Here is a 20,617-nt window from a genome sequence, read left to right as displayed (position 1 = left end):
ATTTGTTATACAAAAATTTATACACACATTGTTATGTGACCCTAGTTGCAATCCCTATAATATGACAGCACACTCCCATTTTCTACCTCATGTTTTCCACATCCATTCAACCAACTCCTGTCCCTTTCTGCCCTCTCACCCCGCCTCTAGACAGGAGCTGCCCATTTAGTCTCATTTTTTATCTACTTGAACTGAGAAGCACACTCTTATTGAGTATTATTTTATGTTTTATAGCTCAGTTTAATCTTTGTCTGAAGAGTTGGTTTTGGGAATGATTTTAGTTCTGCGTTAACAGTGTCCTGAGGCCATGTTTTCTGGGGTTCCTCTAGTCTCAGTCAGACCATTAAGGCTAATCTTTTTATGTGATTTTCAGTTCTGCACCCCACTTTTCTCCTGCTCTGTCAGGGACTCTCTGTTGTGTTCCCTGTCAGGGCAGTCATTGGTAGTAGCTGGCCGCCATCTAGGTCTTCTGGTCTCAGGCTGATGAAGTCTGCGGTTTATATGACCCTTTTGTCTCTTGGGCTAATATTTTCCTTTTGTCTTTTGTGTTCTTCATTCTCGTTTGCTCCAGGTACGTTGGGACCAATTGATGCATCTTAGATGGATGCTCGCAAGCTTTTAAGACCCCAGATGCTGCTTACCAAAGTGGGATGCAGAACGTTTTCTTAATACATATTGTTATGCCAGTTGGCCTAAACGTCCCCTGAAACCATAGTCCCCAGAGCCCAGCCCCTGCTACCTGTCCCTCAAAGTGTTTGGTTGTGTTCAGGAAACTTCTTAGGTTTTGGTTTAGTTCAGTTGTGCTGACTTCCCCCGTATTGTGTGTTGTCCTTCCCTTCACCTAAGATAATTCTTGTCTACTGTGTAGTTAGTGAATTCCCCTCTCTGTCCCTCCCCACCCTCGTAACCATCAAAGAATGTTTTCTTCTGTGTTTAAACCTTTTCTTGAGTTCTTATAATAGTGGCCTCATACAGTATTTGTCCTTTTGCGACTGACTAATTTCACTTACCGTAATGCCTTGCAGATTCATCCATGTTGTTAGATGTTTCCCAGATTCAGCATCGTTCTTTATCGTTGCATGTGGATATGTAATTCTTGATTAGCAATTTTTTTCTTTGAGGGTTTTATATATGTCATCCCACTGCCTTCTTGCCAACGTGATTTCTGCTTAGAAATCAGAGTTTAGTCTTTTTGGTGCCCCTTTGTACGTGACAATTCATTTTTCTTGAGCTGTTCTCGGGATTCTTTCTTTGTCTTTGGTTTTGGAAAGTTTGATTATGATATGTCTTGGTGATTTTCTTTTGGGGTCTATCCTGTATGGGGTTCGTTGAGCTTCTTGAGCAGATATCATCTTGTCTTTTATGATATTAGGGAAATTTTCTGCTAGCAAATCTTTAAAAATTTTCTCTATATTTTTTTTCTCCCCATTTTGGAATTCTTATCTACCGTAAATTATTCCTCTTGATAGTGTCCCATGTAACTCTTAGGCTTTCTTCACTCTTTTTCCTGAATGTTCCTCAAAGAAATTAGTGTCAAGGGGTTTGTCCTGTATTTTGCTAGATTTTGTTTTCCGTTGATTCATTTCTACTACTATGCCCTTTCATCAAGTTGTTTCTGAAATTTTGTTGTTAATTTTCTGAATGTCTAGTTGCTGTGTTTGTATAGTTTCTAATTGTTTATTTTTCTATTTTGTTCTTGTATCTTTTTCCTGAATATTTCTAGAGTTTTGTCTGTGTTTTCCTTGATTTTATCTGTGTTATCCTTGATCTTTTTCTTGACCTCTTGGAGGATCGTATAGTTAAGTCTTTTTAATTCCTTATCAGGTAGTTCTAGTACCTTCATCAGGAAGGTTTTCTGAACCTTTATTTTGTCCCTTGGTTGAGCCATCTTGGTGTCCTTCTTTATTTGAGTTGATATTGTCTGTTGTGTCCCATGGCATTAAGGTGTTATTGTATTTATGTGTTTATTGTACATTTGTGTGCTTAGTCCTGATTTCTTGTTTTGTTTTGATGTTTCTTGGGGGGCTCTTGGGCATGCTACTTTGGTCACTAGTCTGGCAGCACTGTCTCACTCGCTACCTGTTTCCAGGTAGGTGGAGCAGTAACTGGAATTGTGAGCATGGATCTCTATTTGCTGGTTGTGCAGGGCAGCTGAGGGTAGGTGGGAAGGCATTGGCCATCATCTGTCATTGAACTAGTGGCACAGGAGCAGGCAGTGGTTCTTGCCAAGTGGATGGTGGGGCAGGTATGGGTGTGGTGGGTGAGCAGGGGGTGCTGTCATCACTGCTCACCAGGTAGAGGGGGAGAGTGTGTGGTGGGCATGTGCACACATGTTTGCCCGGTCGCCACCACTTGCCAGGTGGCAGGGGTATGAATGGCAAGTGTATGCACGTGCAGGCACTCAGTCACTGCTGCTTGCAGGGATGGGTGGTGGGTAAGTGCACTCTCAGTCACAGAGCTCGCCTCGGTCACAGAGCTTGCCTCCTCTCACAGGGTGGAGGGGTGTGAGTTGCTCATGCGTGGGTTCTCAGTCATGCAGCCACTGTCACCCACTGGGTCAGGGGCGGTGGGCATGGATGCAGTCACATGGTGGCCACCACTCACCAGTTCAAGAGGGGAATGGGTGGTGGGCAGGTACATACGCAGTTGCACGCTTACTACTGCTCTTCAGGTGGGTAGGGGTGGTGGTGGATGGGGGAGGGCTTGTATTATGGTCTCTGGTTGGCAGGATTGGCCAGGGTATGGGCCCCTTCACTGCTTCCAGTCAGGAGGGTGGTGGGAGGGGGAGTGCACCCCTTTAGCAAACAGATGTGGGTACCCAGGCACTTCCCATCTACTGCAGCTAGCAGTTGGGGCCTGCTGCCGACCAAGTGTGAGGAGGGGGAGGCTGCTCAGAGTTCTATTGGGTGATGGACCTCTTGCTGGTACTCTGCTGTTCCACGACCTCAGGGACTGCCACTCATGAGTATACCTGACTCTGGATCCTGGCTCCCTCCCTGTTCTGTGGACAGCAGCACCCCTGGAATTCTCGCCTTCCTTTCTGTGTTTTCCTTTGCCATGAAGTTGCCCTCCTGTGCTCCTCATCTGGGGTCACTGCTGGTTTTGTCTCAAGATGGCCTCATTGAGCTGGATGCTGGTAGAGCCCTTCCACTCTGTTTCACTCTTCTTTCTCTGTGTTCGTTCAAGTTTTCCTTCCAGTCGGTGTTCCATTCAATTCTTTGTTCTTCCTTTTTCATGTTCAGGGTTCCAAGATTGTTATCTATATCTGTTTCACTTGGTTTCTTGGGTCTTTGCTATAGAGGGATGGTATGGTGTATCTGACTAGTCCACCATCTTGGCTTCTCCTCAGAAACCAGTTTTATATTATTGCTTAAATATGAAGATGTGCACATGCTAAAACCCTGCAGTTCCACACCTAGGTGTAAACTCTAGAGGTATTCTTGCACTTGTTGCACATAGAAGAACGTTTATAGCATTGATATTCATAACCCCTCAATGGAAACAACCCAGATGTCCCTAAGGGGTAGAACTAATAAAGAGGTTGTGGTACAGCCAGCAGTGCAATACTCTACAGCCATGAAAATGAAATAATTTCTGCCTATAATGCAGTAGCCTGGATGGATTTCAGAAATAAAATATCAAGTGAAAGAAGCAAATCACAAAAGGGTGCATGTACTATTCCATGAAGTTCAAAATCAGCAGAGCTAAACTATACTGTTCTGGATTGCATATAGATAATAAGATGATAAAGAAACCTAAAGAAATGATTGTCATAAAAGTTCAAAGAAGTATTTTCTTCAAGGCTGAAGAAAGGCATTCAGGCAACTTCTTTGGTGCTGAAAATGTTCTGTCTCTTGACCTGGGTGATGGTCACATAGGTGTTTGTTTTATAATTATTCTTAACTCTTCATATATGTTTAAAGTGCTCTTCTATAGTTATGTCTCACAACTTGAAAAGCGCCAAGAATTCAACCTTTAATAAACTGAGAATTTCTTTAGTCAGACCATAAAATATATCTGGATATTATTTTTTTAAAAAGTAATGTTATGCTACTGTGTATTGTTTTTATTTAATTTGCCTGATTCTACTTATTTCCTTTTTCATTCATAATGATACAGTATTATACTTGAAAGTAGTCATACTACATTTCTTTTAAAATATTTAGCGAATCAAATTGTCAACTGAATTAGTTTGCCTCTTTCCCTACTTCTATCCATTCTTTAAAATTTAGTTGATTTAAAAAATGTTTTCACTGAAGTGAAATTCATCATTTTAACCATTTTCAAATGTACGATTCAGTGACTTTTAGTACATTCGCATTGTTGTGCAACCATCACCACTAATTGATTCCTGAACATTTCGTCGCACCAAAAGAAAACCTGTACACATTAAGCAGCCACTCCCCTTTCCTCCATCTCCCTACCCCTGGCAACCACTACCTGCTTTCTGTCTCTATGGGTTTGCCTGTTCTGGACATTTCATATAAATGGATTCATACAATGTGTGACCCTGGTGTCTGGCTTCTTTTACTTAGCGTAATGTTCTCAAGGTTCTTTCATGCTCTGTGTGTGTGTGTGTGTGTGTTTTGAAGTTTCATAGATAGTGAAGAAGGTAGTGATTACATATGAAGGGTAAGGGGATTGACAAAGACAATATATGGCCTTAACTTATTTTTTATCTTGTCTGTTAATAAATCAGAAAACCGACTTATTGAAAAAACACAGATTAATAATTACTGCTAAGTCTTCAAACCATGGTCCTTGTGATTTTTTTGAATAAAATTTGTATTTAATTTCTAGCCAAGTTAGACAATTCTGAGTACACTTTAAAGGAAGAGTGTTTCGAGTATGTTGACTAAGTAGAAATACTAAAAATCTTTTTTACATAAACAAATTTTAGTAATTTTTTCAAAATAGAAAAGCAGTGCCTACTAAATGCTTTTTGTTTGTTTGTAACTGTACAATGTTGTTGGATTATAAGCAAACAGGACCCAAGAAGTGGGTTTTTTATTTCTCTGTTGATTATTGCCTGAAAAGTTTTATTCTTTAACTATTAGCGTACTTTTTTGTCATTAGGCCTCAGAAGAAGTGTCAAAATCACTACAAGCAATGAAGGAAATTCTGTGTGGTACAAGTGACAAGGAGCCCCCAACAGAAGCAGTGGCTCAGCTAGCCCAGGAACTCTACAACAGCGGGCTGCTGGTGACTCTCATAGCTGACCTGCAGCTAATAGACTTTGAGGTAAGCTGTCTGTCAAAGCGTCTGACACTCCTGCTTTCCAATTTTAATGTCCGTGACTATCTATAGTTGGCTTTTATTTTTTTATTATTGCTGTTCATATCATGAAAAAAAAAAAAACAGTGAACAAAACTTTCAAAATCACTTCACTCTTGAAAAAAAAGGAGGGAGGGGTATAGTATCCCTAAGTTTTGTGCAGGTAGGTAGCAAGAGCAGGTGCTACAAATAACAGTAACAATAATAGATAATATTTATTGAGCCCTTACATGCCAGGTACAGTTCTAAGCAGTGAAGTCATTTAATTTTTAAATTTTTAAAGGGTTAAATCTAGTGGTTGGTACTAGATTATTCACCCCATTTTATGTAAGTGAGGGAGCTAAGGTTCAAAGAGATTAAGTAATTTGCCCAATGTTTCTCAATTGCTAAGAGCCGGCATTCAAACCCAGGCAGTGTCTCCAAAGCCAGTTCTCTTTTTTTTTTCTTACACGGGAAAATATATATATAACATGTTGTTATTAGGTGCTGTCAAGTTGGTTCCGACTCATAGTGACCCTATGTAAGACAGAAAAAAACACTGCTTAGTCCCAGGCCATCCTCACAATCATTGCTGTGTTTCAGCCCATTGTTACATCCCCTGTGTCCATCCATCTCATTGAGAGTCTTCCTCCTTTTCGCTGACCCTCTACTTTACCAAGCATGATGTCCTTCTCCATGGCCTTGTCCCTCCTGATAACATGTCCAAAGTATGAGAGATGAAGTCTCGTCATCCTCACTTCCAAGGAGCACTGTGGCTGTATTTCTTCCAAGACAGACTTGTTTGTTCTTCTGGCAGTCCATGGTATATTCAGTATTCTTCATCAACACCACAATTCAAAGATATCAATTCTTCTTCGGTCTTCCTTATTCATTGTCCAGCTTTCCTATGCATATGAGGCGATTGAAAATATCATGGCTTGAGTCAGGTGCCCTTAGTCCTCAAAGTGACATCTTTGCTTTTTAACATTTTAAAGAGGTCTTTTGCAGCAAATTTGTCCAATGCGATATGTCATTTGATTTCCTGACTACTGCTTCCATGGGCGTTGTTTGTGAATCCAAGTAAAATGAAATCCTGGATAACGTCAGTCTTTTCTCCATTTATCGTGATGTTGCTTATTGGTCCAGTTGTGAGGATTTTTGTTTTCTTTATGTTGAGGTGTAATGCATACTGAAGGCTGTGGTCTTTGATCTTCATCAGTAAGTGCTTTAAATCCTCTTTGCTTTCAGCAAGCAAGGTTCTGTCATCTGCATATGCAGGTTGTTAATGAGTCTTCTTCCAATCCTGATGCCACACTCTTCTTCATATAGTCCAGCTTCTCGGATTATTGGCTCAGCATGGCTCAGCATACAGTTTGAATAAGTATGGTGAAAGGATGCAACCCTGATACACAAACCTTTGTTGATTTTAAACCATGTAGTATCCCCTTGTTCTGGTCAAACAACTGCCTCTTCACCTATGTACAGTTTCCACATGTGCACAATTAGGTGTTCTGGAATTCCCATTCTTTGCAATGTTATCCATAATTTGTTATTATCCACACAGTCAGATACCTTTGCACAGTCAATAAAACACAGATAAAACATCTTTCTGGATTAGTCCAAAGGACTAATGGGCCACATCTACCATGGCCTCCACCAGACTGAGTCCAGTACGACTAGATTGTGCCTGGCTACCACCACTGACCGCTCTGACACGGATCCCAATAAAGGGTCCCAGACAGAGCTGGAGAAAAATATAGAACAAAAATTCTAACTCAAAAAGAAAGACCAGACTTGCTGGCCTGACAAAGACTGGAGAAACCCCAAGAGTATGGCCCCCAGATACCCTTTCAGCTCAAAAATGAGTTCACTGCTGAGGTTCACCCTTCAGCCAAAGATTGAACAGGCCCATGGAACAAAACAAGCCTAAAGGGGTGCACCAGCCCTGGGGCAGGGACTGGAAGGTAGGAGGGAACAGGACAGCTGGTAATAGGGAACCTAGGGTTGAGAATGGAGAGTGTTGACATGTCATGGGGTTGTTAACCAGTGTCATACAATGATGTGTATACTGTTTGATGGGAAACTAGTTTGTTCTGTAAACCTTCATCTAAAGTTCAATTTAAAAAAGAAAAAAAATCTTTCTGATATTCTCTGCTTTCAGCCAAGATCCATCTGATATCAGCAGATAGATATCACTTGTTTGACGTTCTTTTCTGAACCCAGCTTGAATTCTTGGCAGTTCCCTGTCAATGTATTGCTGCAACCACTTTGAATGATCTTCAGCAAAATTGTGTGTGATGATAATGATGTTGTTCAATAATTTCTGCATTCTGTTGGATCATCTTTCATTGGAATGGGCACAAATATGGCTCTTTTCCAGTTGGTTGGCCAGGGAGCTGTCTTCCAAATTTCTTGCATGGATGAGTAAGCACCTCCAATGCTGCATTCATTTGTTGAAACATCTCAGTTGGTATTCTGTCAGTTCCTGGAGCCTTGTTTTTTGCCAGTGCCTTCAGTACAGCTTGGACTTCTTTCAGTACCATTGGCTCTTGATCATATGCTACCTCCTGAAATGATTGAATGTTGACCAATGCCTTTTGGTACAGTGACTCTGTATTCCTCCATCTGCTTTTTTTTTTTTTTAATTATCTTTTAGGCGAAAGTTTACAGCTCAAGTTAATTTCTCATACAAAAATTTATGTGCATATTGTTTTGTGACATTAGTTGCAGTCCCCACGATGGGACAGCACACTCTCCCTTTCCACCCTAGGTTCCCTGCATCCATTCGACCAGTTCCTGTCCCTTCCTGCCTTCTCATCTTGCTTTTGGACAGGAGCTGCCCATTTAGTCTCGTTTTTTTTTTATCTGATTAAACCAAGAAGCACATTCCTCATGTGTATTATTTTTTGTTTTATAGGCTTTGGAAATGATTTCAGTTCTGGGTTAACAGTGTGTCTGGGGGCCATAGTTTGGGGGTTCCTCTAGTCTCCATCAGGCCATTAACCCTGGTCTTTTTACGTGAATTTGAGCTCTGTTTTACATTTTTCTCCTGCTGTGACCGAGACTCTCTGTTGTGCTCCCTGTCAGGGCAGTCATTGGTGGTAGCCAAGCACCATCTAGTTTTTCTGGTCTCAGGCTGGTGGAGTCTCTGGTTCATGTGGTCCTTTAGTCCTTTGGGCTAATATTTTCCTTGTGTCTTTGGTTTTCTTCATTCTCCTTTGCTCCAGGTGGGATGGGACCAATCAATGTATCTTAGATGACCATTCACAAGCTGTTAAGACCCCAGATTTCCATCTGCTTTTGATGCTTCCTGCATCATTCAATATTTTGCCCATAGAATCCTTCAAAACTGAAGCTCAAGGCTTGAATTTTTTCTTCAGTTCTTTCAGCTTGAGAAATGCTGAGCATGTTCTTCCCTTTTGGTTTTCTAAATCCAGGTCTTTGCACATTTCATTATTATATTTTACTTTGTCTCCTTGAGCTGTGCTTTGAAATTTTCTGTTTAGCTCTTTTACTTCATCATTTCTTCCATTTGCTTTAACTATTCTATGTTCAAGAGCAACTTTCAGAGTCTCTTCTGACATCCATTTTGGTCTTTACTTTCTTTTTAATTACCTTTTGCTTTCTCCATGTATGATGTTCTTGATGTCATCCCACAATTTGTCTGGTCTTCGGACATTAGTGTTCAATGCATCAGATCTATTCTTGAGGTGGTCTTCAAATTCAGGTGGGATATACTCAAGGTTGTACTTTGGCTTTCATGGACTTGTTCTAATTTTCTTCAGCTTCAACTTGAACTCACATATGAGCAATTGATGGTCTGTTCTGCCGTTGGCCCCTGGCCTTTTTCTGACAGATGATATTGAGCTTTTCCATCATCTCTTTCTACAGATGTAGTCGATTTGATTCCTGTGTTTTCCATGCGGTGAGGTCTATGTGTATAGTCACTGTTTGCATTATTGAAAAAAGGTTATTTGCAATGAAGAAGCCGTTGGTCTTGCAGAATTCTGTCATGCAATCTATGGCATCATTTCTATCGCCAAAGCAATATTTTCCAACTACCTGTCCACCATGGGTGACCCTGCTGGTATTTGAAATACTGGTGGCAAGCTACAACTGACAGACATATATAACATAACATTTGGCATTTCAACATTCTTCACATGTACAATTCAGTGACATTAATTTGTTCATCACACAGTATAAACATCACCATTATCTGTTTCCAGATTTTTCCGTCACCCTTAACAGAAGCTCAGTGTGCCTCTAAGCAGTGAGTCCCCCCTTCCCCCTCCCTCCCACCTGCTCCTGGTAACCACTAATAAACTGTCTTCTGTATACATTTGCCTATTCTTGAAATTTTTTAATATATGGAATCATACAATGATTGTCCTTTTGTAACTTATTTCACTCAGCCAGTTTTAATTAAAATCCTATACCAAGAGTTTAAGAAGTTTGTTAAATATTATTAATATTGGATATTTATCTCATTTTCCAAAAAAAAAAAAACTGCATGCACCTAGTTTACCTAAATATTAATTACCTAAATAAAACTAAAACCTAGAAATATAAGTGCTGAATATGTGTAGGCATTTCACTCTCTATACCTTATCTAACTTAGAGTACTGTTTTTTCTGTGAAAAATGTGTACATAAGGTAAGCTTGGGCTTTGTCTGGCTGGATGATAGAAGCCCTGGGTTTGTTTTGTGTGTGTGTCATAGTTAAAGACTTTGGGGAGTATCAGATAAGTGCATGGGCCTCCATTAATTCTCAGAGACAGGGAGATATGCAGGTTTCTGGAGTAAATTGCTTTTAGTTTTATCACTGAGCAAGTGGAAGGAAAATTAATTACTATGATTACAGCGATTAAGTCCAAGATAAGGTCAGGGCTGGTTAGATGGGAGAAGATTTTTAGCTGTGTGGGGCAGTTCTACTCTGTGCTACAGGGTTGCAATGAGTTGGAATTGACTCAAAGGCAATGGGTTTGGTTTTTTTTTTTGTTTGTTTGTTTTTTTGTGGAATGAGGAGGAGCAAATCAGGACTGCTCTGGAGACGTGCAGTCAGATATGTTGGCTGGAAGCAACATGTAGAGGCTAAGCGAGGGCTCAAAGGGCCCAGACTTGAACTCCCTCCTTCCAGATATACCTATCTGTCTTTTTCTTTCTTTCCACCTCTCATTCTGTCTCTTTTTTTGATATTTTCTGCCCCATAACCTCTTTTTCTACTTCTTCCCCCCTCTTGCCCGGCCTCCTTCAGACTTGAGAAGGAAACCCACTGCCTGCAGGCTCATCATGCCCCCAGCCAGCAGAGATACACACATTCTGCCTATTTGTCTCCTCACTCTCCACAACTCACTTCCCATCTCCTTTTTAATCTGGCCATATGTGGAATTAAAGCATAGTTCATTGTTGTGTTTATATACTTTTACATTTCTTTTGTTTAGTTTAAAATTAGATACTGTGAATATTTATAGAAGCTGTGACAGAATGGAAAAACATTTGACTTTAACTCTCTGGTATCCTTGGGGCAAAGAGGTATCTCCTGAATATTTGAATTTCCTATGTAGCTGGTGGCTCAGTGGTTAAGAACTCGTCTGTTAACCAAAGGTCAGCAGTTCGAATCTACCAGCCACTCCTTGGAAACCCTTTGGGGAAGTTCTGCTCTGTCCCATAGGATCCCTATGAGTGGGAATCAACTTGATGGGAATGAGTTTCGGTTTTAAATAGCTGAAGGTTAACTTTTTTTTTTTATAATACTTTATTGTGTTTTAGGTGAATGAAGATTAACTTCAAATGTGGAAGTCTTTATAAAATGTACTGTTTACTTGCCTGTCCTCCAAAATAATATACTAGACGTAATAAGTTTTCCTTGATGACTCAAAATTATCATTATGAAGATCTGTTATTGTAATAATAAAACAGCAGGCAGTTCTTGACTCTCTTCATTCATAGGATAATAGTTATAAATGAATGTGTTATTTAGTAGATACAGCTATAGATATAATGAAAATAGTTCTCTAAACAAAAAAAAAACAAACCTGCTGTCGTCTAGTTGATTCCGAGTCATGGTGAGCCCATCTGTACAGAGTAGAACTGCTCCATATGGTTTTTTTGGCTGTAATCTTTCGGGAAACAGACCACCAGGCCTTTTGCAGCACCACTAGGTGGGTTTCAACCTCTAGTCTTCAGGTTTGTAGTCGAGCGCAAACCATTTGCGCCATCCAGGGGCCTAGTAGCATATAGTAAATAAATACTTGGAAATACTTCTTGATTGAATGAATGAACAAATAAAAAGCAGTTCAAATTTAGGACAGTTCGATTTTAAGCGTTCCACGAACTGTATATTTACAGTATTTTTGGAAAGGAAGCAGCATTTGTGGCATTATTAGCCTACATGCAGCAGTGTGCCGTGTATCTCTATGGACTGCAGGTATGATGAGCCTGAGGTGAGTAGCTTTCCTTCTCAAGCCCAAAGTATCCATGTAAACTGGTGACGGCCTGGTAAGAATCCTCTTGCTTAAAATCTCAGTATAATCACATAGAACCTCTCTCTTTCTCTCTATGTGCCTCTGCGTCTCTCAGTCTCTTGGTTCATAGGTCGCACCGACACAGCCCATTCTGGATTGAGAGTGCTTTGAGTACAACGACTGTGTTTCTCACACTGAGCACCATGTCGATTGGCTGGTTGAATGAATAAATGAACGAATATAGGAATGATGAAATGAGAGATCAAATTAGGGAGAGACAAGTAAAGAAATTGGACCAAAGGAAGGTGTCCTGAGTTTACACAGTAGTAAGCCACTTTTCTTGGAGAATTAGTAAACTTTTTAGAAGATAATTCAAACTGCTTTGAGTGATGATAAGATCATCTTAGTAAGTGAATAATAAATAGCCTCTCATGAGGCTTCTTTGAAGAGTACTACAGAATATGATTGTAAAATTTCTGGTATGTTTTTATAAGAGGAAGAAAAAATTATTATTTTGGGGGTGAGTGGGCTGCAACTTTTGCCAGGAAACCTAGGGGAATAGAACATTCCTTATAGCAGGAAAAAAAAAAAAGTACACTTTTGGTTAGAAGATACTTTGATGGGCTTTTTGTTGTGAAAGCAAGGCCTCCAGCCAGTGTCTAGAATGAAGGGACTAAAAGAAAAGAACTTAGATTTCCCTGTGCAGAGTAAAGTAACAGAAATTTAAGAAATGCCCCCTCTGGCTGAGGGTGATAGGAATAGGAAATAGAAGAGAGATAGGAGAGGGGTTTGGAATTGAGGGAAAGAGAAGGTTCCAGAACCATGGCAAAGCAAGGGACTTAAGGGGAAAGATGATCAGGAAGGCTAAGGAACTTCCGATAATAGTAATATATAGAATTCAATTTGAAGTTGTTTTCTATACTGTGTTAGAACTAAACCTTTGTTGTTATCTTAAAACAAAGCAAAACGAAACCCACTGCCATCAAGTGGATTCTAACTCATGGTGACCACATGTGTTTCATAGTAGAACTGTGCTCCATAGGATTTTCAATGGCTGAGATCTTACCAAGTAGATTGCCAGGACTTTTCTTCTGCAGCATCTCTGGGTAGATTCAAACCACCAACCTTTAGGTTAATAGTTGAGCAGAGATCATTTGCACCACCCAGGGAACTTCCTGTGACCCTAAACCTTTGAGAAATGATGGAGAAGAGGTGGTTTTCCACGCATGGGGTAAAGCAGGTTGCTAAGAAAATAACCAGTTGCAGGAGACAGGACAGTGAACAGGGGTTGAGAGGAGCTGGGAGTAGGGATTCGGAATCCGGGGCCAACAGCAATGATGGTGGCCAAAGGCGGTGGCTTAGATTGGGTAGCACAGACTGGCTCAGGAATCTATTTCCCTTTCAGGATATCAGAGGAAAGTGGCCCACTGGGGTGAGGAGAGTACGTGCTGGAAGATCCTGTTACCATGTGAATGAGGACTACTTAGGAGGCAGAATTGTTTCAAAAAATGATAAAACTAATCTGTGACTTGATAGCCATAAATTTGATCGAATCCACTAAGCCTTAAAATTGCTGACAGAGAAGAACCACTTCAGCATATCATTATGAGGTTTAAAAAAATGACTTGTGGCCAAGATTGCAAGGCTTCTGATTTTTGTGGGCTCAGGATCAAACTCAGCTTTGTTTTTGAGGTTTGGACACTGTTCAAGACACAGCTTTCGAGTCTTTGATGTGTTTTTGAAACACAACGTGATAAGACATCAAAGGATGAAAAATGTAAGAATTGATGCAGCCATTTTAAAGGCAGATGTGCTTCGCAAAATTAGGGTGGATGTAAAGTCAACTGTTGGAGCTGAATAAGATGGAACAAAGAAGCAGAAAACTTTTCTACCATGGTAACTTAATCTTTCATGATTGTTTCTTGCTATGTTAAAAAAAGAGAGAGAGAGAAAAGAAAAGAAACCAGCAAAACTAACATTCCAGGATTTTCTTCCCAAGAAGCCATTTTATGGTCTTAAGTTTTTGAAAATTTCCCTCCTGAAAAAATCTTCTGTTACCAGGCCCTGATTAAAGTACTCCTTCCCCCTTGGTTTTTATTTCTGTAAAAATGAGACAGAAAGCTTGGACTGTACTTCATTCATTTAACAATTTTGTTTACTCTTGTGTAAGGCATTAATTCTCTTTGATTATATTTGATCTTGATTCTGTTTGCTTGTTTATATAATTTGTGCCAGTTATAAGACAAAGAATTTACAATCCTGGGTGGGGAAATACTATATCATATTAAGTGTAATTTTGTTACTGTTACCCAACTGCACTTTTTTTTTTTTACCATTTTTTTTATTAACTTTTATTGAGCTTTAAGTGAACATTTACAAATCAAGTCAGTCTGTCACATATAAGTTTATATACATCTTACTCCTTACTCCCACTTGCTCTCCCCCTAATGAGTCAGCCATTCCAGTCTCTCCTTTCGTGACAATTTTGCCAGCTTCCAGCTCTCTCTATCCTCCCATCCACCCTCCAGACAGGAGATGCCAACACAGTCTCAAGTGTCCACCTGATAATAGTTAGCTCACTCTTCTTCAGCATCTCTCTCCTACCCACTGTCCAGTCCCTTTCAAGTCTGATGAGTTGTCTTCGGGAATGGTTCCTGTCCTGTGCCAACAGAAGGTTTGGGGACCATGCCCGCCAGGATTCCTCTAGTCACAGTCAGACCATTAAGTATGGTCTTTTTATGAGAATTTGGGGTCTGCATCCCACTGACCTCCTGCTCCCCCAGGGGTTGTCTATTGTGCTCCCTGTCAGGGCAGTCATCGATTGTGGTGGGGCACCAACTAGTTCTTCTGGTCTCAGGATAATGTAGGTCTCTGGTTCATGTGGCTCTTTCTCTCTTTTGGGCTCTTAGTTGTCGTGTGACCTTGGTGTTCTTCATTCTCCTTTGCTCCAGGTAGGCTGAGACCAATTGATGCATCTTAGATGGCCTCTTGTTAGCATTTAAGACCCCAGATGCCACATTTCAAAGTGGGATGCAGAATGTTTTCATAACAGAATTATTTTGCCAATTGACATAGAAGTCCCCTTAAAGCATGGTTCCCAAACCCCCGCCCTTGCTCCACTAACCTTTGAAGCATTCATTTTATCCCGAAAACTTCTTTGCTTTTGGTCCAGTCCAATTGAGCTGACCTTCCATGTATTGAGTGTTGTCCTTCCCTTCACCTAAAGCAGTTCTTATCTACTGATTAATCAGTAAAAAACCCTCTCCCTCCCTCCCTCCCTCCCCTCCTCATACCCACAAAAGTATGTGTTCTTCTCAGTTTATACTATTTCTCAAGATCTTATAATAGTGGTCTTATACAATATTTGTCCTTTTGCCTCTGACTAATTTCACTCAGCATAATGCCTTGCAGGTTCCTCCATGTTATGAAATGTTTCACAGATTCGTCACTGTTCTTTATCGATGCGTAGTATTCCATTGTGTGAATATACCACAATTTATTTACCCATCCATCCGTTGATGGACACCTTGGTTGCTTCCAGCTTTTCGCTATTGTAAACAGAGCTGCAATAAACATGGGTGTGCATATATCTGTTTGTGTGAAGGCTCTTGTTTCTCTAGGGTATATTCCGAGGAGTGGGATTTCTGGGTTGTGTGGTAGTTCTATTTCTAACTGTTTAAGATAACGCCAGATAGATTTCCAAAGTGGTTATACCATTTTACATTCCCACCAGCAGTGTATGAGAGTTCCAATCTCTCCGCAGCCTCTCCAACATTTATTATTTTGTGTTTTTTGGATTAATGCCAGCCTTGTTGGAGTGAGATGGAATCTCATCGTAGTTTTAATTTGCATTTCTCTAATGGCTAATGATTGAGAACATTTTCTCATGTAGCTGTTGGCTGCCTGAATATCTTCTTTAGTGAAATGTGTGTTCATATCCTTTGCCCACTTCCTGATTGGGTTGTTTGTCTTTTTGTGGTTGAGTTTTGACAGAATCATGTAGATTTTAGAGATCAGGTGCTGGTCTGAGATGTCATAGCTGAAAATTCTTTCCCAGTCTCTAGGTGGTCTTTTTACTCTTTTGGAGAAGTCTTTAGATGAGCATAGATGTTTGATTTTTAGGAGCTCCCAGTTATCGAGTTTCTCTTCATCATTTTTGGTAATGTTTTGTATTCTGTTTATGCCTTGTATTAGGGCTCCTAGGGTAGATCCTATTTTTTTTTCCATAATCTTTATCGTTTTAGTCTTTGTGTTTAGGTCTTTGATCCACTTGGAGTTAGTTTTTTGTGCATGGTGTGAGGTATGGGTCCTGTTTCATTCTTTTGCAAATGGATATCCAGTTATGCCAGCACCATTTGTTAAAAAGACTATCTTTTCCCCAATTTACTGACACTGGTCCTTTGTCAAATATCAGCTGCTCATACGTGGATGGATTTATATCTGGGTTCTCAATTCTGTTCCATTGGTCTATGTGCCTGTTGTTGTACCAGTACCAGGCTGTTTTGACTACTGTGGCTGTATAATAGTTTCTGAAATCAGGTAGAGTGAGGCCTCCCACTTTCTTCTTGTTTTTCAGTAATGCTTTACTTATCCGGGGTTTCTTTCCCTTCCATATGAAATTGGTGATTTGTTTCTCTATCCCCTTAAAATATGATATTGGAATTTGGATCGGAAGTGCATTATATGTATAGATGGCTTTTGGTAGAATAGACATTTTTACTATGTTAAGTCTTCCTATCCATGAGCAAGGTATGTTTTTCCACTTAAGTATGTCCTTTTGAATTTCTTGTAGTAGAGCTTTGTAGTTTTCTTTGTATAGGTCTTTTACATCCTTGGTAAGATTTATTCCTAAGTATTTTATCTTCTTGGGGGCTACTGTGAATGGTATTGATTTGGTTATTTCCTCTTCGGTGTTCTTTTTGTTGATGTAGAGGAATCCAAGTGATTTTTGTATGTTTATTTTATAACCTGAGACTCTGCCAAACTCTTCTATTAGTTTCAGTAGTTTTCTGGAGGATTCCTTAGGGTTTTCTGTGTATAAGATCATGTCATCTGCAAATAGTGATAACTTTACTTCCTCCTTGCCAATCCGGATACCCTTTATTTCTTTGTCTAGCCTAATTGCCCTGACTAGGACTTCTAGCACGATGTTGAATAAGAGTGGTGATAAAGGACATCCTTGTCTGGTTCCCATTCTCAAGGGAAATGCTTTCAGGTTCTCTCCATTTAGAGTGATATTGGCTGTTGGCTTTGCATAGATGGCCTTTATTATGTTGAGGAATTTTCCTTCAATTCCTATTTTGGTAAGAGTTTTTATCATGAATGGGTGTTGGACTTTGTCAAATGCCTTTTCTGCATCAATTGATAAGATCATGTGGTTTTTATCTTTTGTTTTATTTATGTGATGGATTACATTAATGGTTTTTCTGATATTAAACCAGCGTTGCATACCTGGTATAAATCCTACTTGATTGTGGTGAATTATTTTTTTGATGTGTTGTTGGATTCTATTGGCTAGAATTTTGTTGAGGATTTTTGCATCTATGTTCATGAGGGATATAGGTCTGTAATTTTATTTTTTTGTAATGTCTTTACCTGGTTTTGGTATCAGGGAGATGGTGGCTTCATAGAATGAGTTGGGTAGTATTCCGTCATTTTCTATGCTTTGAAATACCTTCAGTAGTAGTGATGTTAACTCTTCTCTGAAAGTTTGGTAGAACTCTGCAGTGAAGCCGTCCGGGCCAGGGCTTTTTTTTGTTGGAAGTTTTTTTGATTACTGTTTCAATCTCTTTTTTTGTTATGGGTCTATTTAGTTGTTCTACTTCTGAATATGTTAGTTTAGGCAGGTAGTGTTTTTCCAAGAATTCATCCATTTCTTCTAGGTTTTCAAATTTGTTAGAGTACAATTTTTCGTAGTAATCTGAAATGATTCTTTTAATTTCAGTTGGTTCTGTTGTGATGTGGTCCTTCTCGTTTCTTATTCGGGTTATTTGTTTCCTTTCCTGTATTTCTTTAGTCAGTCTGGCCAATGGTTTATCAATTTTGTTAATTTTTTCAAAGAACCAGCTTTTGGCTTTGTTAATTCTTTCAATTGTTTTTCTGTTCTCTAATTCATTTAGTTCAGCTCTAATTTTTATTATTTGTTTTCTTCTGGTACTTGATGGGTTCTTTTGTTGCTCACTTTCTATTTGTTCAAGTTGTAGGGACAGTTCTCTGATTTTGGCTCTTTCTTCTTTTTGTATGTGTGCATTTATCGGTATAAATTGGCCTCTGAGCACTGCTTTTGCTGTGTCCCAGAGGTTTTGATAGAAAGTACTTTCATTCTCGTTGCATTCTATGAATTTCCTTATTCCCTCCTTGTTGTCTTTTATAACCCAGTCTTTTTTCAGGAGGGTATTGTTCATTTTCCAAGTATTTGATTTCTTTTCCCTAGTTTTTCTGTTATTGATTTCTAGTTTTATTGCCTTGTGGTCTGAGAAGATGCTTTGTAATATTTCGATATTTTGGATTCTGCAAAGGTTTGTTTTATGACCTAATATGTGGTCTATTCTAGAGAGTGTTCCATGCGCGCTAGAAAAAAAAGTATACTTTGCAGCAGTTGGCTGGAGAGTTCGGTATAAGTCAGTGAGGTCAAGTTGGTTGATTGTTGTAATTAGGTCTTCCATGTCTCTATTGAGCTTCTTACTGGATGTCCTGTCCTTCTCCGAAAGTGGTGTGTTGAAGTCTCCTAGTATAATTGTGGAGGTGTCTATCTCACTTTTCAGTTCTGTTAAAATTTGATTTATGTATCTTGCAGCCCTGTCTTTGGGTGCATAAATATTTAATATGGTTATGTCTTCCTGATCAATTGTCCCTTTTATCATTATGTAGTGTCCTTCTTTATCCTTTGTGGTGGATTTAAGTCTGAAGACTATTTTGTCAGAAGTTAATATTGCTACTCCTCTTCTTTTTTGCTTGTTGTTTGCTTGATATATTTTTTTCCATCTTTTGAGTTTTAGTTTGTTTGTGTCTCTAAGTCTAAGGTGTGTCTCTTGTAGGCAGCATATAGACGGATTGTGTTTCTTTATCCAGTCTGAGACTCTCTGTCTCTTTATTGGTGCATTTAGTTCATTTACATTCAACGTAATTATAGATAAATAAGTGTTTAGTGTTATCATTTTGATGCCTTTTTATGTGTGTTGTTGACAATTTCATTTTTCCACATACTTTTTTGTGCTGAGACGTTTTTCTTAGTAAATTGTGAGATCCTCATTTTCGTAGTGTTTGACTTTATGTTTGTTGAGTTGTTAAGTTTTTCTTGGCTTTTGTCTTGAATTATGGAGTTGTTATACTTCTTTGTGGTTACCTTAATATTTATCCCTATTTTTCTAAGTAAAAACCTAACTTGTAATGTTCTATATCGCCTTGTATCACTCTCCATATGGCAGTTCTATGCCACCTGTATTTAGTCCCTCTTTTTGATTATTGTGATCTTTTACATATTGACTTCAGTGATTCCCTGTTATGAGCATTTTTTTTTTAATTAATCTTAATTTGTTTTTGTGATTTCCCTATTTGAGTTGATATCAAGATATTCTGTTTTGTGACCTCGTGTTGTGCTGGTATCTGATATTATTGGTTTTCTGACCAAACAATATCCTTTAGTATTTCTTGTAGCTTTGGTTTGGTTTTTGCAAATTCTCTGAACTTGTGTTTATCTGTAAATATCTTAATTTCGCCTTCATATTTCAGAGTTTTGCTGGATGTATGATCCTTGACTGGCAGTTTTTCTCCTTCAGTGCTCTGTATATGTCGTCCCATTCCCTTCTTGCCTGCATGGTTTCTGCTGAGTAGTCTGAACTTATTCTTATTGATTCTCCCTTGAAGGTGACCTTTCTTTTCTCCCTGGCTGCTTTTAAAATTTTCTCTTTATCTTTGGTTTTGGCAAGTTTGATGATAATATGTCTTGGTGTTTTTCTTTTTGGATCAATCTTAAATGGGGTTCGATGAGCATCTTGGATAGATATCCTTTCATCTTTCATGATGTCAGGGAAGTTTTCTGTCAGGAGATCTTCAACTATTTTCTCTGCGTTTTCTGTCCTCCCTCACTGTTCTGGGACTCCAATCACACGCAAGTTATCCTTCTTGATAGAGTCCCACATGATTCTTAGGTTTTCTTCATTTTTTTAATTCTTTTATCTGTTTTTTTTTTTTCAGCTATGTTGGTGTTAATTCCCTGCTCCTCCAGATGTCCCAGTCTGCATTCTAATTGCTCGAGTCTGTTCCTCTGACTTCCTATTGCGTTGTCTAATTCTGTAATTTTATTGTTAATCTTTTGGATTTCTACATGCTGTCTCTCTATGGATTCTTGCAACTTATTAATTTTTCCACTATGTTCTTGAATAATGTTTTTGAGTTCTTCAACTGTTTTATCAGTGTGTTCCTTGGCTTTTTCTGCAGTTTGCCTTATTTCGTTTGTGATGTCTTGAAGCATTCTGTAAATTAGTTTTTTATATTCTGTATCTGATAATTCCAGGATTGTATCTTCATTTGGGAAAGATTTTGATTCTTTTGTTTGGGGGGTTGTAGAAGCTGTCATGGTCTGCTTCTTTATGTGGTTTGATATGGACTGCTGTCTCCGAGCCATCACTGGGAAACTTGTTTTTCCAGAAGTTCTGCTGACTGGGACGCTGGCTCCAGGCTCCGAAAACAGTCACTGCTTCCCCGTATTTGTTCGTTTTCCGTCTCTAAATCTGTGTTTGTTGTTCAGGGTTCGTAGATTGTTATGTATGTGATCGATTCACTTGTTTTTCCGAGTGTTTGTTGCAAGAGGGATCCGAGGTAGCATCTACCTAGTCCGCCATCTTGGCCCTGCCCCCCCAACTGCACTTTTAAAATTAACAATAGAAACATTTATCC

General features: G+C 39.2%; 1 protein-coding gene across 7 annotated transcripts in view; it reads left to right on the top strand.

Moving 5' to 3' along the window:
* The window catches only part of CAB39L (calcium binding protein 39 like), a 195,727-nt gene that overhangs the window by 93,062 nt on the left and 82,048 nt on the right, over positions 1-20,617 (top strand). For all 7 annotated transcript variants that reach the window (XM_064270154.1, XM_010592630.3, XM_064270155.1 and 4 more), the window contains one exon: positions 5,077-5,241. In XM_064270154.1, coding sequence (XP_064126224.1) covers positions 5,077-5,241 — 165 coding nt within the window. The remainder of the gene's footprint in view (positions 1-5,076; positions 5,242-20,617) is intronic.

The sequence above is a fragment of the Loxodonta africana genome, chromosome 17 (genome assembly GCF_030014295.1).
Source record: "Loxodonta africana isolate mLoxAfr1 chromosome 17, mLoxAfr1.hap2, whole genome shotgun sequence".
NCBI lineage: Eukaryota > Metazoa > Chordata > Mammalia > Proboscidea > Elephantidae > Loxodonta > Loxodonta africana.
This window is presented reverse-complemented; position numbering and strand designations above follow the sequence as displayed.